The 15,890-nt window shown below is 46.5% G+C and overlaps 3 protein-coding genes across 3 annotated transcripts; 1 reads left to right on the top strand and 2 right to left on the bottom strand.

Annotated features, from left to right (window-relative positions):
* LOC101768636 (thioredoxin domain-containing protein PLP3B) lies at window positions 1–2,752 on the bottom strand. Its single transcript, XM_004979599.3, has 8 exons — window positions 2,528–2,752; window positions 1,299–1,373; window positions 1,138–1,185; window positions 915–1,057; window positions 751–823; window positions 609–670; window positions 432–529; window positions 1–337 (listed from the first exon to the last, which is right to left on the bottom strand). The coding sequence occupies exons 1-8, from the start codon at window positions 2,609–2,611 to the stop codon at window positions 231–233; spliced, it is 690 nt and encodes a 229-aa protein (XP_004979656.1). The 5' UTR covers window positions 2,612–2,752; the 3' UTR covers window positions 1–230.
* Window positions 2,753–3,321: 569 nt separating this feature from the next.
* On the bottom strand, window positions 3,322–7,154 carry LOC101768225. The gene is made up of 7 exons (XM_004979598.3): window positions 6,839–7,154; window positions 6,634–6,719; window positions 4,820–4,966; window positions 4,624–4,732; window positions 4,371–4,494; window positions 3,735–4,008; window positions 3,322–3,659 (listed from the first exon to the last, which is right to left on the bottom strand). Exons 1-7 carry the CDS (start codon window positions 6,948–6,950, stop codon window positions 3,558–3,560), a joined length of 954 nt encoding a protein of 317 aa, XP_004979655.1. The 5' UTR covers window positions 6,951–7,154; the 3' UTR covers window positions 3,322–3,557.
* A 414-nt stretch (window positions 7,155–7,568) lies between these two features.
* LOC101767816 (F-box protein At2g14290) lies at window positions 7,569–10,235 on the top strand. Its single transcript, XM_004979597.3, has 2 exons — window positions 7,569–7,724; window positions 8,638–10,235. The coding sequence occupies exon 2, from the start codon at window positions 8,653–8,655 to the stop codon at window positions 9,736–9,738; it is 1,086 nt and encodes a 361-aa protein (XP_004979654.1). The 5' UTR covers window positions 7,569–7,724; window positions 8,638–8,652; the 3' UTR covers window positions 9,739–10,235.
* The last annotated feature ends 5,655 nt before the right edge of the window (window positions 10,236–15,890 follow it).

Below are 15,890 nucleotides of genomic sequence, written 5' to 3'. Positions count from 1 at the left end.
TGCCATCCTAGCAAATGAGAAGCCAAGGCAACCACAAAACACAGTTTTTTACACAATATGGATGCTGAGTTAGTAAAAAATCACTTCTACATGCAGAAACTCTCTTGTTCTTTCTGGTAACCGGTATTGATACAACGCTGATCGAACAAATCACAAAGAGATTTTGACATACGTTACAGAGCATCAAACGTAAACTAAAAGTTACAAAATAGTGCACTCCCATTTCATCTTCAGTCTGAGTCGGAATCTTGGGCGGTTGACGATCTAACCCTCCTGTTCTTAGACTCGCTTTCATCATCTTCATCATCGTCGTCTTTCTTCTTCTCATCAATTATTCCTACAATTTTTTTTTTGGGTGGGGGAGGGGGGGGATTAGAATGTTTTCCATTCCAAATTGTGGAGTGCTGCTTAAAACGGATTAAGTTGATTACCTTTCATCTTGAGGATATTTTCCAATGCTCTTGTTGAGAAGTCGTCTTTCCTCCCAAGGTCTTCAAACCCAATTAACCGGTCAACAGCAATACCCTTCCTGAAATAGGACATATCTCAGAATTGAAATGGGAAGATTATCCAACAGGCAGCAGTAATAAAAAAGCTTACGAACTTACTTGAACAATATGATGCATGGCAATGTTTTTATTGCCAGTTTGGCCACGAAGAATGGAGCATTCTGCAGTTTGTGATTTATAAGATTAGGCTTCACAATTGTTACAAGAAGTAATTTAAAGCTAACAGTGATAGTATGCAGACTTCAGCATCAAGCTTGACAAATTTTGTTCCAACATAGACTGGAGCAAGGGCCTTCAGATGTTTATCCATGATCCTAGCAAATATTTGAAGAAAATCATTTCGGTAAGTACCAAAAGCAAAAAAAAATGTATATGTGAAAAAATAGAAGAGAAGTTATGGCATACTTGCAACGGTAAAATTCTCGGTGGTAGAAATGGCATATGACCTTTTCACTGCCAGTAACCTCCCCAAGGAAGTCTCCTTCAGTTATCTCCCTGTATTCACCGTGCCCTTGCCTTTTTAGCACCTCACGCTTCTCAGCCTCTTTCTGTTCCATAGAGAGTTTTGAGGAATAAAGAGGAAATGGCACTTGCATAAGCTTCATAAGTGAACGATGCAGATCAGTACCTTCAGGGCAGCAATTCTCTCCGCGTGCAACTTCTCAAGTTCTGGGTCCTGGTGAGAAGTTCCATGAAATTTGACAACTGACAATATGATACGATACAATGTGCTGTACACAGAAGGCAAATACAAGAGATAAGTAAATAAATGTTTGTGCTTCTACTCACATCCAACAACTCATCAAGATCAACTTCATCATGGCTTGCAGGTGCACCTTGAGCCTTGTCCTTAGCCACCATTTCCTAAGATGGTGTACATCAATGTCAGCATCACAAAATTAAAATCCATAATGGAACACAAAGAACAAATGCTCTGCATACAATGTGAGAAGCGAAATCCAAAGAATAAAAAAAGAAAAATGTTATCTGTATCCTATGGCAAGAACTGAAACTGACGGAACAAGATAAGGACACTGCCAAATGCCAACCACAGTACAAAGAGGTAAAAAGTATACCAAAAAAAACAACATAACAGAACTGAACAATTGTCAAAAATAAACAAAATTGCTAAATTAAGTTCTCCATGATAGCCTGGCAATGTTGTACACAGGTGCAATCTATGAAAAACATACATCTTCTGATATATAAAAGGGGTATAAATTGAGGTGGCTTCAAAAAGTACCAATTTTTACGACTTCATGATCCTCAAACAGGCGTTCTAAATTTTCCAATTTCAAGAAAATCCTAGCCATTTCCATAATAAATCACAAAAGACATCACAAAAACACACTATTCTCTAGACTAAACAACATTATAAGTGAGTTTTCCCCCAACATACGGATCACCTAATCAAAGATTAGATATTCCTGAGCAGACCGAGATCTCAAAGGAGAGCAACCCAAACACCAGGATTTGACACCAATAGATACTAACAATTCCAAGGAGGACGACGAACCACGCGCACACCACCCAAAATCCAGAAACCCCAGCTAAACGTAGCTCGTTTTCGTAAACCCATGAAATGGATTTATTCACATGAATTGTTTGCGCATAAAGAGCAATCACTCTATCGGACTCCTGACATGCAGGTGATTCCGGATTGCATGGGTGTACAATCCATTACTCCCATGGATCACACCCCACTCCACTCTCCAACATAACACCCAGATTACGTTCGAACTAGCGACCAGAGACTGATCCGCATGAAAACATGCAAGCTTTCCCCCACGGCTCAATTCAGCGCCACGCGGGCCGAAATTAGCAGCTGGTTCCTCAAAAAAAAGAAAGAAATTAGCAGCTGTTCCGCGTGCGCCAGCCTCGAGATCCAGGGCGCGGCCGCTGGATACCTCGTCGGCCAACCCCGCAATCCAGCGGCGGGATCAGAGGAGGATCCGCGACAGAGCAAGGCGGCGCAGGGATACTGGGGGTGGGGGATGGCGGGTGATCCAGTGAGTCACCTTCTGGAGGTCGCGGGCGGCGGCGGCGATGACGTTGCCGAAGGCCAGGTTGGAGAGCGTCGACTTCACTGCGTCCGGATCCATGGCTGCTGCCTCCTCCTGTTCCTGCTCGCGCCGGCTTCTCCCTCCTACCCCGCCGCCGCTGCCGCCGCTGCGCCTCGCCGGATTTGCTTCGGTTTCGTGGGGGAACGAGAGCGAAGCGGAAGTGAGCTGCGGCGGCCTCGGTGGCAGAAGTTCTTCTTCATTACTCTCGCTTCGGTAGAAATGGGCCCATTGGGCCAAAATATTTAAGCCCAATAGGCCTGATTTCCAAGTTGGCTTGGAAAAACTTGGGCTTGAGTTTTAGCCATTTTTCCAGTCAAAAAAAAAAGTTCTAGCCATTTTTTATTTCTTTTCTAGGCGATGAAATCGTCACTCGTCAGTAATCAAACTGCAAACAAATTGAATATTCTGAGTGTAGAATATCATGAAGTATGAGTGAATTTGGTAGATGGGAGGGCCCAGCTGCAGAATTTGAGTGAAACAGGGTGGATTTTGCAAGCATACCACGGGGTCAAATCCCAGTTTGCTATTTTAGCACTCGATGTCTCTGACAGGTGGGACAAGGACCCCCTGTCATCGAGGCACCCAACTTTAAAATAGCAAACTGGAGGGTTGACTATCAGGTGCGTTGCAATTTTCTCAAAAAAAAAATATACAGGATCATACCAGGATTCCAGTTTGTCCTTCTGACTGAACAAAATGAAATACGTGAGTATTCCTGCCAAAATTACTTGCGAAGGTCACGCACAGACTTCGGTTAAGTAAGCCATTCACTTGGTATAAAATTTACGGTTTTGTCAGGCAGAATTTTTCCCGTTACAATGTACAAAAGAAGAGAACAACATTTCCACATCTCGCCGCAGAAACCTTGGAACGCCTGGACTTCCTGCTATGTATGATTGGAACGCCTCCTGTACAGCTGGGTGATGCCGCGCTGAGTCCTAACTTAGGTCATCATCATCTGCCGTTGACATGATGGCGTGAGCTATTATAGAAGCCCCAGAGACTTGAGCTGGCTGATGTGCTCTGCGGGGAGTGGCGGAGGACACCAGTCTGTGCGCTCACCATCGACATCCTCTACGACATATTCCTGGGAAGACACGAAACTGGATTTGAGTAAAACCATGGTAGATATGCTGGCAGAGGAATTAACAGTGGCACCCACCTTGGTTAGCATTCGTTTGGCGAGAATGTGGTAGTGCCGCTGCCAGATCCGCTGGCCAACCATTGTCGCTACCAGGACGCTGTAGAATATGCCAATAACTGTGAAAAGCCCAAGCACAATCACCCCCATGATAAGGAGCAATGGTAGCCCAGCTTCCCCAGCGCCTCCCAAACAACCACCACATTCTCCAGCTGTAGTTGCGCAACCTTCAAAACACGTAGTGCAGTCGGTCCACATGCAAAGTGTGCCCGGAAGATGGCAATCTGCGCACATCCTGAAATAGAAAAAGTGTGGGTACATTATGAATGGCTAGTACTAACACCACGATTGCAAAAGAAAAGGTATGTCAAACATCATTTCAAGACGCACACAATGAAACATGCCTTTTGGGTCCAGAAATTGTGCAAGTGCTGCAATAGTCCATATATATCTTTTATGAAGTGTAGCATCCATTCCATTATTTAAACAACAAACAATAAATGCACTCTTTGTTACTTTTGGGTCATATTTTGTGCATCACATTTCAATCTAAAAAATTGTGGACTACATTAACTATATTGACCTATTCTTTTCAGGGTTGAGGGACAGCTTTAGCTTTAAGACAGTAATTTCATGTGTGAGCTAATTGAAGCATACCCTGGCTGACAGCAGCAAAGACATAGTTCTCGACAAGGCTGAGCCAAGTCATTTCGAACTCTTCGATCATAACAAGTTATGAAGCATCCTGATAACCCCAACAAAGCAAAAAACAATAATGCACCTGCAATCAAGAATAAGTCTGCATCAGTACAGAAAAACATTGTGTGCAGAGATGACCTGCTATAGTTTTCCCAAACAGCCACGCACAAACAGGTCAAAGTAGTAACAATGGAATGATTAAGTAGTTTACCACATATGTAATAAAAACTAACTTCATTGTCAAAACCCCAGGCTGTCCTCAACCAATATTGCTGGTACCCATCAATAAAATGTACCAGATATGCCAATGCAGAGATGACCTGGATGAAGGAATAAGAAAATACTACTGATCACTCAATATAATACAATCGATGGATACTGAATGAAATAACATTTCGAAGACTCACCATCTGAACTAGGGCAAAGATGAATAGTATATCTCTAGTAACAAAGAAACGAAACTTTAATGTTCGCCATTTCCTGTCAGTGTGGGAATGAACCCTCAAGTAATATGGAGCCTTGCAGGTGGTGCAATGAGAAAATGCAAATCCCTCCTGTGTAGGAAGAAGCATCAAAGCATGGTAAGTTACCAATTTGAAAGAAAATCAACAATTCAATTGCAGAAGAAAGCTCCAGGAAAAGATATAATATTTAATTTTCATTGCACAAAAGATTTCACATGTTCAAGGTTGGCTTTGCAGAATAAAAAAGGTGTGTCCTTTCTAATGCAAACCGTCTACATTTGTCATAAGTAACATAATCTTAGCATAACCTGAATCATCCAAGTTCAACTTACAACCCCATCTGAGACTCCATATGCAGTTACCTACCAGCACAACTTCCAAATGGATGTAGACATTCCAACATCCTAACAGAAGCAGGATTCGCAATACTAACTACCAGATTTTGACCTGTGAACCCCTGTCTAACCACTATGACACCCACATTTGGAATTTTCAGATGAAGAGTAAATTATAAGCTAAAGAAACGAGAAAACTGACCTAACTGTTACTACTCAATCAAACAACTTTTCTGAAAGCAAAAATCCAGCAGGAAAAGTCTTCACAAAACACAGAAATTGACAAACTTTACAAAACTACCCTTTTTGGTCAACTCAAGTAATGCCATGTCAAAAAATTTCTTTAATCTGATTGAGCAAGAACTTTGTTCCATACGGTGTATGTAAATGGCAGGCCATAAATTTCTAGTCAACAATGAACAAGGATATAGAAAGCCAGATTGAGAAAGCTTTTTGTCAGATTATTGTTATTTGTAAAAGTTTGGAATTTATATTTATACAATCAAAACTTACATCAAACATAGATCCAACTGCTAGAATTTGTCAGATAAACGAATATTTCAAGATATTTGTAGGAAAAAGAACCTAATGCATAAAACACAATTAGCAATCAAAATTATGTTACCAATCTATCAAACTGACTAGGGCACAGTCAAATTTAGTTACATTTCTTAGGGCTAATAAAAATGAAAATTATGGAAACATACAATGCACCTTGTTAAAAGCTATACCTAGTTATTTTGATCTGAACAGAACAAGTGAAGCTTTGTAAACATGAGACGATCCCATTTCACTGTTATATGGATTAAACACAATGTGGCATTAACCAAACATAGAAACAGATTGAAAAATGGCATGAAAAGGAAGTCGATACCTAATCCAATGTATCCGATAGACAAAAATGTAGAGGAATTAAAAGTCTGTATCTGTCATCTCAGACTAGGTAGCAACTAATGTCTCATGACTCACTACTACATAAAAACAATTATTTTGACAATCATATCTATATTCCATACACAGAACCACCTCAAGAAGGTAAAGCTTCCGTGAAAAAATACCACAGCAGCAACCTTCATCACCCTTCTCATAACACAAAAACACCACTGCAGCTCAACGCAAAGAATGAGATCAAAAGAATCGACAATATCTACAAGGGATGCTGGCTCACCCAAATCCTAAACAACAGCAAACCACAATGACAAGCTATCACATCTAAGCACACATCAAGAAGATAAATCCTCCGCACATTCACAGGATCAAACAAACGGAGTAACAGTTTCAACCTTCGCCGGATTCATCCTGCAATTCAATCAATTGCTGCACTTGGAAGCCACTAAATTAGCTAACCACGGAAAATGCCCATTTTGCCCGATTTCCACCCAAACCCTGAGCATCGCGGAGGAGAAGGGGAGCGGCGCTCACCTTCACCGCCCTCCAGTGGTCGAGGCAGTCGCGGTGCACGTACTTGGACGTCCCCTTGCACTTGCACGGCGCGATGAAGTCCCTCCCTGCACACCCCACACGAACCAGTGAGATCCCCTCCGCACTACCAGAAACAGCCACCCAAAAAATCAGGAGACAAAAGTAGCTGGCAGCAGCGGGCACGCGGCCGCGGAGCCTCCCTCACCGTCGGTCTCCAGGCAGATCCGGCACTGCAGCTGGTCCCCGCCCCCGCCCGCCTCCAGGTCGATCTCCGACGGCGGCGGGATCAGCGGCGACGACGCCTTCTTCTCCTCCATCGCCCGCCCGCCCGCCCCGCCGCTCCTCCTCCTCCCTGCCGCCCCCAAAACCAGCGCGGGCACCGCCTCTAGCACCTCCTCCTCGGCGCCGCGCCCATCCGAATCCTCCCCGCCCTAGCGCTCCTCCGCGCCCCCCACCGCTTCGACCGAACCGAATCGAATCGAGGCGACGGGACGAGGAGGTTGGGAGAGGAGGAGACGAGCTGTAGTTAGGTGCGCGTGCGCGTGCGGGTGGTGGACTAGCGCCGAAGCGAGGTATAGCATCCTCCCGCGACGCGGCGGCGGACTAGCCGCAGGACAATGACGCGCGGGGCCCACCTGGGACGGCCGGCGCGGGCCCGAAGTGTCAGTGGGCTTGGGTGGGGTGGCCGGGCGCCCGTGCGCGGGCGGAATGGTTGACCGGGCAGCGGGAAGCTTCGCGGTCGGGGGGAGGGGATTGGCTGCTGGTGCGGGCGGCGGGTGGTTAGGTTGGGCCGCGATGGGCTAGTGGGCCGGGTAAGTCTTCTCATTAGGCTATATAGGCCTGCTTGACAGCATCGAAGATGTGGCAATGTGGGTGGGCCGACGCGTCTTTCTGTTTCTCGGCCCGAGCAAGCCTCTCACTCCACCTGCTTCTATTGGCCTGCCCACCGACGACACGCACACATCCGCTCCTGGCCCCGGCATTCTCCACCGCTCCGCTGCCCGGAGCAGGAGGAGCACGCGTGACGCGCCGGCGCCGCCGCCGCCGGATCGCCGGGATCCGCCGGACCCCTCCGCTCCCGTTGGATCTCGGTATTGTCCTCTTCCTCCCTCTGCCGCTCAACTCGTTCCCATGCTCCGCGATGCGTCCGACGTATATATTGCCCCTCGCGCGCGGGGGCTCGCATCGCGTATGCCCGCGCCGTGTTGGTAAGGTTTCGGTTGGGTGCACGTGCACATGCCGCAGCCCGTCCCCATCTCCCGTTCTCTTGCCCTTGCAAACAAAAATTTGGTGGTATATTGTGGTTTTTAGCCTAGATCTAGATCCGCACTTTTTCATTCAGTAGGGTTGGTAAACTTCGCGTTTCATGTCCTTGTCAGATGCATGTTAAATCCGTATTCTAGAACGTGTGCTGCACATGATTTATCATTATTTATTAGGATGCCAAATTCCTTTGATTTGTAGTGCTGATACGACATGGTTTTCGTGCACCGAGCTTCTCGGATTTAATAATCATCTAAAATGGAAATAAAGTTAAGCCAATGCTGTACACCGAGCTTGGGTCCGTGCCAATGCTGTGGTCCTAGTATTGTTTTGACATGTGTCCATTCAGATGATGTTTTGATTTCATTGAGCATACGCTGCCCGGCACGTGGAGCGTGTATCCGAGCTCAATTTTGCTGTTCTTTTGTTTTCAGTTATCCCAATGCTATTGTCGAGACAAAAGACATGTGGTTGTTATTAACTCAACAGCTTAGTTGTCACTACTCTGTATGGAATTATGCGTTCTTTGTGAGTAGATTTAGATTGAAGCATTTGCCACATGTAGTGATGATGGTTATATCTATAATTTATTCATGTCGGTTTCTATACTTCCATTTCTGGCTCCTGCATCTATTTTTAACAGTACCTACAACTGGAAAGACGTGTACACGTGTACTGGTTCCAGATGAACGATGCAGCCTCGCTGACACATGTCCTGTTCCTCTTTTTCTCTGATTTCAGAAGCACCTCAGCCCCATGAAGGGGGCACCGAGTCCGTGGTCGGAGATCCCGCCGGAGCTCGCTGGCCTCGTGCTCCACCGCTTGCATGCCCACATAGACCGTGTCCGCTTTGCTGCTGTGTGCAAACAGTGGCGCTCCGCTGCGCAGCAGGTCCCCCTGCCTCCGCCACTACCAGTGCTCGCACTCAAGGAGGGGACCTTCTATAGCATGCCCCGGGGCGAGCCGCTCCACTTCCCTGGCTGTGACGGTGGCTTCATCATGGCTTCTGGTAACTGGCTGGTGTACAATCGCTTGCACTGCTTGCTCTTGGTGGACCCCTTCTCTGGCGCCACCATGACCCTTCCTGCACTGCGTAGCATTTATCCACTGGAGGAGAGCATGGACATGGTCGTGGTCAAACTAATTGAGTGCTCACCCCACCTCATCGCTGCACTGTTCAAGGGTGGCCGTAACTTTTGGATTGCAGTGTGCCGACCAGGAGACTCCTCGTGGTCAGCAGCACAGAAGCTGCCTATGGGGATTTTGGACATTGCATTCTACCAGGAGAAGCTCTACGCCCTCAGTTTTCTCCAGGACCTCTTTGCTCTTGACATAAGCGTTGATGACAACACTGGCAATCCACAGGTTGCTCTGATTGGAAGGGTCATCAAGGGTGGTTACATTTACCTTGACCACAACTTCATGAGGGTGCTCTACCTGATTGAGTCCCGTGGCTCATTGCTGATGGTGCGTAGAAGCATTTTCCATGAGCACGGCCATGGCAAAGGACAGATACACACTTTTGCTGAACAGTGTGAGCCTGAGCTTGCAGTATTTGAGCCTGACTTTGGACAGTCACGGTGGACCAATGCAATGACTGTCGGGGACGATCAGGTGCTGTTTCTAGGGATGTTTTCCAGGGCTGTTTGCATGCCTCTGTGTGATTCGCAGGACAAGCGCATGTGGCTCTTGGATGACTACAGGAGGGATCATTGTGATGGCGAGACATGTTCTGGCACCGGTGACATGAGAATCGGCAAGTATTCCTGCCCCCTGCCAAAGATCTCGTGGAGGGCCCACAATCTTTGTGCCGGTGCAGTGTGGCTCTTCCCTTCAAACTGATGCTGTTTGGTTACAACAAGAAGCTGTTAAGTGCATTGGTATTGTCCTCTCGTGGTACGGCGGCCTGCTAACTTGCCATTTGATGATTGTGCCATGCTCAACTTTGTGAAGTTTTTTTATGAACCTTATGGTATGATCCGATCAATTTTTATTGGTCTATTCCGTTATCTTAACTTTGAGGGAGTATTGAACTGGGGATGTGTTGATTTTATTTCGAAACTTTGTTATCTTGGACTATTGTAGGTGATAAGACTCTTAGTGTGTTATGTGCTCCCTACCACCACCATGCTGTTATGATCCTTGTGTGAACTAAGGCAAACTTTTGATGTAAGCATCCTGTGGCTCTTGTGAGATGTTTCTGCTGGGAAAACTATGTCAAACAAATATTTTGTCTAGCTCTGGCATACTTCTTTGTGTGGAGATGAGGTATATGCGTGCCAAACTTGCACCACAGAGTTGCCAGGCTTTATACCAGTCCTTAAGAAATATGAATGAAACTCTTGCAATGTCTCGTGTGATAATTATGGATTGTTCGTTTTGTGCTCAAAGTTCGACGTGTTGCCTCTCTGTGCGCTCGCGCGCGGGGGATCGCATATGCCCGCGCCGTGCCGCCGTCTAGAGCGTTTCTGGCTGGGGGCATATGCCTCAGCCCGTTCCCCTCTCCGTCTTCCCGCACCCTTGCAAAAGTTGTTGCATATCCTGGATCTTAACCTGGATCCTTTCCTTTTCATTCAATAGGGTTACGGACCATTGATTCGTGCTGTGGGCTTCTGGATTTACTCCAAAGTAAAAGGAAATGGTGATCTTTTTCCACCACTGGAGTTTTATTTGTAGTTTGCTGTCCTTGCCAGATGCATGCTAAATCCCTGTTATGGATAGCATTGTTAGGACGCCAAATTTCTTTGATTCATACTGTGGATGTTTACCATGATTTTTGTACGTGGAGATGCTCTGATTTAATTTGCCTGAAATAGTAATCAAATTAGGCGTGGCTCCATGACAATGATGCCATCTTAGTTTTATTTAGCATAGCATGTCTCCCTGATGATGAGGTTTAAAATCAAGCCTGAGCATATATTCATGTCAATGGTGTGTTTAAGTTTCATTGAGCATATGCTGCCTGGCACGTTTAGTGTGAATCCAAGATTATTTTGCTCTTCTTTTCTTTTCATCAGCTGTCCAAATGCTAATGCGAAACTAAAGGCACATGGTTGTTATTGACGCCACGCCTTAATTTCCACTACTCTGCATGCACTCTTTTTGTGTAGATTTGGAATGGACCTTTAGTTTCTATACTTCTATTTGGAGCCCACACATGGACCGTGTCCGCTTTGCTTCTGTGTGCAAACAGTGGCGCTCCGACACGCAGCAGGTCCCCCTGCCTCCGCCGCTACCGCTGCTCGCACTCAAGGCCTTCTGGTGTGATCTAGTCAATAAACCTAATCTGTTAGCATAACTTTAAGGTAGTATTAAGCTGGGGAAGTCCGACGTGTCGGCTTCGTCTCGAAACTTTGCTATCTTGGATCTTTTGTAGGGAAGCAAGACTCGAGAGGTTTATGTGTTCCTTATCATGCTATTATGATACTTATGTCAACCAAAGGCTAACTTTTGATGTAATCATCCAGTGGCTCTTGTGAGATGTGTCTGTTGAGATTGTTTGTCCTGGGGGCAAGCTATGTCCAACAAATATTTTTTTCTATCCCTGACTTATTTCTTGTATGTAAGTGAGGCATGTTTGCCAATTGGCAGCATCAGGGTCGTCAGGTTCCAGATCATCTCACCACCTTTAGCTTAGCGCTGGAAAAGGCCGATGGCCCCTCTGTTACAAGTCAATCTTGGAAGAAATATAACTGAAGCTCTGTAGGAAATTTCATGTGTGAAACCCTATGGATTGGGTGATTTATGTTCGAGATTCTTATACGGAACTACTCGTATATATTTTTGTGAATTTTGAACATGAGCTGGAATCTATCTTCTTTTTATAACATTCACCACTGAGATCAAGTTGATCTCATTGTACGTACAACAAATGAGCGCATTGATGAGAATGGCCAATGTGAGTACATGAGAAAACACAAGCCCATGCTCTTTTGATCTGGTGCATCTTTGGCGTGGCGTACTTGGGCGGGGCTTCCCTTTAGCTGTTCACACATTGGGCGAAGGGATGCTCCCTCCCGCCGTAATCCATGTCCGTGGTGGTCTCCTCCTCGAGGTTGGTCTTGACGGCGGCGCTGGAGAAGCCGACCACCCGCATAACTCGGCTCACACTGGGGTCGTCGAGGATGGAAATGATGAGCTGGTCCAGCTCGACCTTGATGGTCAGCATAGGCTGCTGTTGCTGTGGCGGCGAGGTGGATGGCGGGCGGCGGCGGCAGCTGGGTCTGCAGCTCGATGCAGTCGCAACGCTGGGTGGCCTGCGCGCGCTTGAGCGCGGTGACGAGCGCGTTGGACAGCACAAGCGCGCGGCGACGAGCGCGTTGGACAGCGTCGGGCTTGGCTGGTGGAGGATGGACGCCGCGAAGGATGTGGACGACGCGTGGAGGAGGAGGAGGACGGCGACGAGAGCGGCGAGCCCAGCACCCGCATTGGCTGTGTGGAGCCGGTTGAGCGCGACGTTGAAGCAGAGCTCCAGCTCCCAGCACCGCGCGGGATGATCCGTGGTCCAATTCAATCCTGCACCCCAGAATTTTCAGACTTTGCGGCAGGGTCACATTGCAAGTGCTTGGCCTGCAGAATCTGAACATTAGATTGGGACAAAAGAATGTCTTTGTTTGTGCATCTGAATTCGGTGTAGAATGTGTTGCAGCAGCTGGCCACCCAGCACGCTACTTCTAAATCCTGAGAATGTATGGTGCATCCAAATTCGAAGTGACGCAAAATATTCAGAAAAGAGTGTATGCTGTAAATATTCAGACTACTCTTTCTATGGACAAATACTGACTGAAGCAAACTCTGGTAACAAGCCGAGACACTGATCAACATAAAATCCCAGTACTACTGACGCATCAGTCTTCTCTTCCTAATCCTGTTCATTTTGGAGCACTTTGATCAGGTTCAGATTCTGATCCACCTTAAAAACTTCGTTCCGTCTCAGGTTCAGGTTCCTGTGTTCTGCCAATTTTGGGTGGATTGGAGCTTCAGTAATGCCAACCGTAGTAACAAACTGAATTTTCAGTGTGCCTGGACAATCTTGTTCTGCAATTTGACTATGCTACTGGAAACTGGACGTGACGCTGGGTGGCGTCAGGTTCTTGTGCTGTCGCCTTGGGCAGCCCTGCAGTCCTATCATCCCTCACTTTCTCGTTCTTTTACATCTAAATTAACCAACTTTGTCGTTATAAAGGTCTAACAATGGAGTTTGTGTTCCATCATGTCATACAATGGAGTACACATAAGATTTAGGGGCAAATCCTTGATAGATGAAAAATAAGACTTTTTTTATATCTTTTTGGTTAATATTCAGGGCATATTCTACGAAACCATAGCCAAAAACTACAGACAGTGACCATAGCCAAAAACCATCAAAGACGGGACGTGAAAGAAGTGGAAGTACAATAGTTGGGAATCGTGAGCGTTGGTCAAGCACGAGCAGTGCTGCCCTGAACAGTCGCTGGAAATTCTCATCACGGAGCCATGAGAGCTGTACTAGTTTCTTTCTCGAAGAAAAATATACAATTTTCTAGCGAGGATGGTGACCGAATTTTCTTGTTGATTTTGAGGAATATAATTTTACTATCGTTTTTCCCGGGATAGGAATATGTACCAGCTAATTTTTTAGTGAAGTGTGTAAAAAAAAATGTACCTGTTCGCAATCGGATACTGGATCCAATTGTTAGCTGGGCTGTGTTAAAAATCAGCCCAAGGGGGGGTGGGACACAAAAGCCACTTGCTCTTTCCCGTGGTATCTGGGCCGTTCTAAAAGATTCAGCCCACGCGGGGGCTTGCGCTGCGCTCTAGCGCGCTTACGGGAACGAGCGATATGGAATCGAAGTTTAGTCCCATACCGGCCAGTGAGCTATGTAAAGACCAGCTTATAAACTCGGCTGCAGCTTTCCGTTTGTCTCTTTGGAGACATCCGATAAAATTGGAACGATACAGAGAAGATTAGCATGGCCCCTGCGCAAGGATGACACGCACAAATCGAGAAATGGTCCAAATTTTTTTGAGATTTTGCGCGCCGGTCCCTGGCCTGGAGTTCTTCCCTCACGGATACGCCCCTGGGTGCTTGTTTTTCCTTTGCAGGTGCGCCGCTGAGCTATTCTTTTCGGGCCCTCGCTACTTCTGCTGTCATACATCCAGGTCCACAATGTTTTGCACATTCACGTACCACTCCCTGGGTTCGACTTTTCCCTTGCAAGTATGCCCCCCATTGCTTCTTTTTGGGCCACTTATTCACGCTGCAGCCCCCAGATGCGACTTTAACCTTGCAGATATGCCCCTAACTGTTCGTTGTAGGCAAACTCTGACGTACAGGCGTACAATCGGATAAAAAGCTGAGACACTATAATCAATAAAAATCCGAGTACTACTGATGCAACAGTGTTCTCCTCCTAATCCTGATTGTTTTGTAGAACTTCTATCAGGTTCTAGCTCCTGCTCTGCCGATTTTTGGGTGGACTGGAGATTCAGTAGTGGCAACCTTGATAAGAAACTGAATTTTCAGTGTGTCTGGATAATCTTGCTCTGCGATTTGACTATACTACTGCAGATTGGACTTTGATCTCTGTATGATCCGATTGATTGCATAGACTCAAGACTCATTGATCGAAGCAGAAAGAATGCAAAGTGCATTAAAAAAAATGCATACGGTCCTGGAGAAATAGCAACTGTTTTTATACTGTCAAAAATAACAGTTTGCGATGAAAACTTGAGTCCAATATCCAAACTGGGGCCTGTCTAATTTTGATTAGGTGGGCCGTGCATGCGATTTGTCTTTGGCTATACACACTACAGGATTGAGCATCGACTGACAACTGCAATGACATGTTCAGTAGAGGAGACCGGGATCTAAATTGTCAAACTGCTTGAATTTCAGAGATCATCCTCGCTTGAGTAAAATCAAGTTGTTAGCTTCGGAGGACCTCATTAGTTCATTATCTGAACTGTATATCTGTGCATTTGCAAAGTGGAGAGCTCTTTTGCTCTTCTTGAAGTTCTTTTTAGTAGCTCAAGGGCGGCGCCACTTGTCTCTTCATTTAGGACACTTCGATCATATGTCCCCACATATCCATTAGTTTTGATAAATTCAGCGTTTTTTGTAATGGTCCTTTTGAAAAGCTAAAACTATTTCCGTGATCCTACCTTTTTATGCGAAGAGATCCTACAAAAATTGGACGAATTATTATGAAATCGATTAAAATTGCGTGTTCCTAACGAGACAAAAAATTGTGTAGATTTACCAAACCGATTCATAGTTTTTTTTGAAAAAAAAAACAGTGGCTTTGTGCAGAAAGAAAGAGCAAGCGAGCAACACAAGAAACGGCCTAGATTTCTTATTGGGCTCGGCCCATATAAGACGCGGTGAGCCGAGAGGAGTCCACATATTTTTCGGCCCAAGCCATCTTCCAAGTCTCACTCCATTCCCCTTCCCTTCTCTCCCGACGCGCGCCACTGCCGCAGCGCCCGGAGCAGGAGGCGGTGAGGAGCACGCCGCTGGGTCACCGGAATCCGCAGCTTCCCCGCTCCCGTAGGTGCGTCTGGTACTACCCTCTCCCTCCATCATCGGCCTCATTCTCCACTTACACGATTACACCTGCCTTGCGACTCAATTTCTCCCACCATAGCTTGCTCCCGCAGCCCGCACCGCGTCGCGCGCGCGAGGTGTTCGATGTATTGCCTCACTGACACGCGTCCGCGTTCGTGGTTTCAGGATCCGAGATCGGCCCATGGCGGGGCCACTGCGCTCGTGGGAGGACCTCCCGCTGGAGCTCGCGGGGCTCGTGCTCGGCCGCCTGCCCTCCCACGTCGACCGCGTCCATAGTCATGTTCAAATTTAATGATCCCTTGATCTTCAAGAGGATGCTCTACCTGGTTGAATCGGGTGGCTCATTGCTGTTGGTACGCAGAAGCATTTTCCATAGTCATGTTAACGGCAAAGGACAGATACACACTTTTGCTGGACTGTGTGATCCTGAGGTTGCAGTATTCGAGGC

This window comes from Setaria italica, chromosome VIII, assembly GCF_000263155.2.
Source record: "Setaria italica strain Yugu1 chromosome VIII, Setaria_italica_v2.0, whole genome shotgun sequence".
Taxonomy (NCBI): domain Eukaryota; kingdom Viridiplantae; phylum Streptophyta; class Magnoliopsida; order Poales; family Poaceae; genus Setaria; species Setaria italica.
The sequence above is the reverse complement of the archived record's forward strand: the minus strand, read 5'-3'. Positions and strand labels throughout refer to the sequence as shown.

Coding starts and splice junctions, on each gene's coding strand:
- LOC101768636 (XM_004979599.3), bottom strand. CDS start 2,611: ATGGATCCGGACGCAGTGAAGTCGACGCTCTCCAACCTGGCCTTCGGC. Junction 1,186..1,298: donor ATCTTGATGAGTTGTTGGAT/GTGAGTAGAAGC, acceptor ACTTCTCACCAG/GACCCAGAACTTGAGAAGTT. Junction 530..608: donor CCATGCATCATATTGTTCAA/GTAAGTTCGTAA, acceptor GTCCTATTTCAG/GAAGGGTATTGCTGTTGACC.
- LOC101768225 (XM_004979598.3), bottom strand. CDS start 6,950: ATGGAGGAGAAGAAGGCGTCGTCGCCGCTGATCCCGCCGCCGTCGGAG. Junction 6,720..6,838: donor GATCTGCCTGGAGACCGACG/GTGAGGGAGGCT, acceptor TGGGGTGTGCAG/GGAGGGACTTCATCGCGCCG. Junction 4,009..4,370: donor CTTTGCTGCTGTCAGCCAGG/GTATGCTTCAAT, acceptor TTTCTATTTCAG/GATGTGCGCAGATTGCCATC.
- LOC101767816 (XM_004979597.3), top strand. CDS start 8,653: ATGAAGGGGGCACCGAGTCCGTGGTCGGAGATCCCGCCGGAGCTCGCT.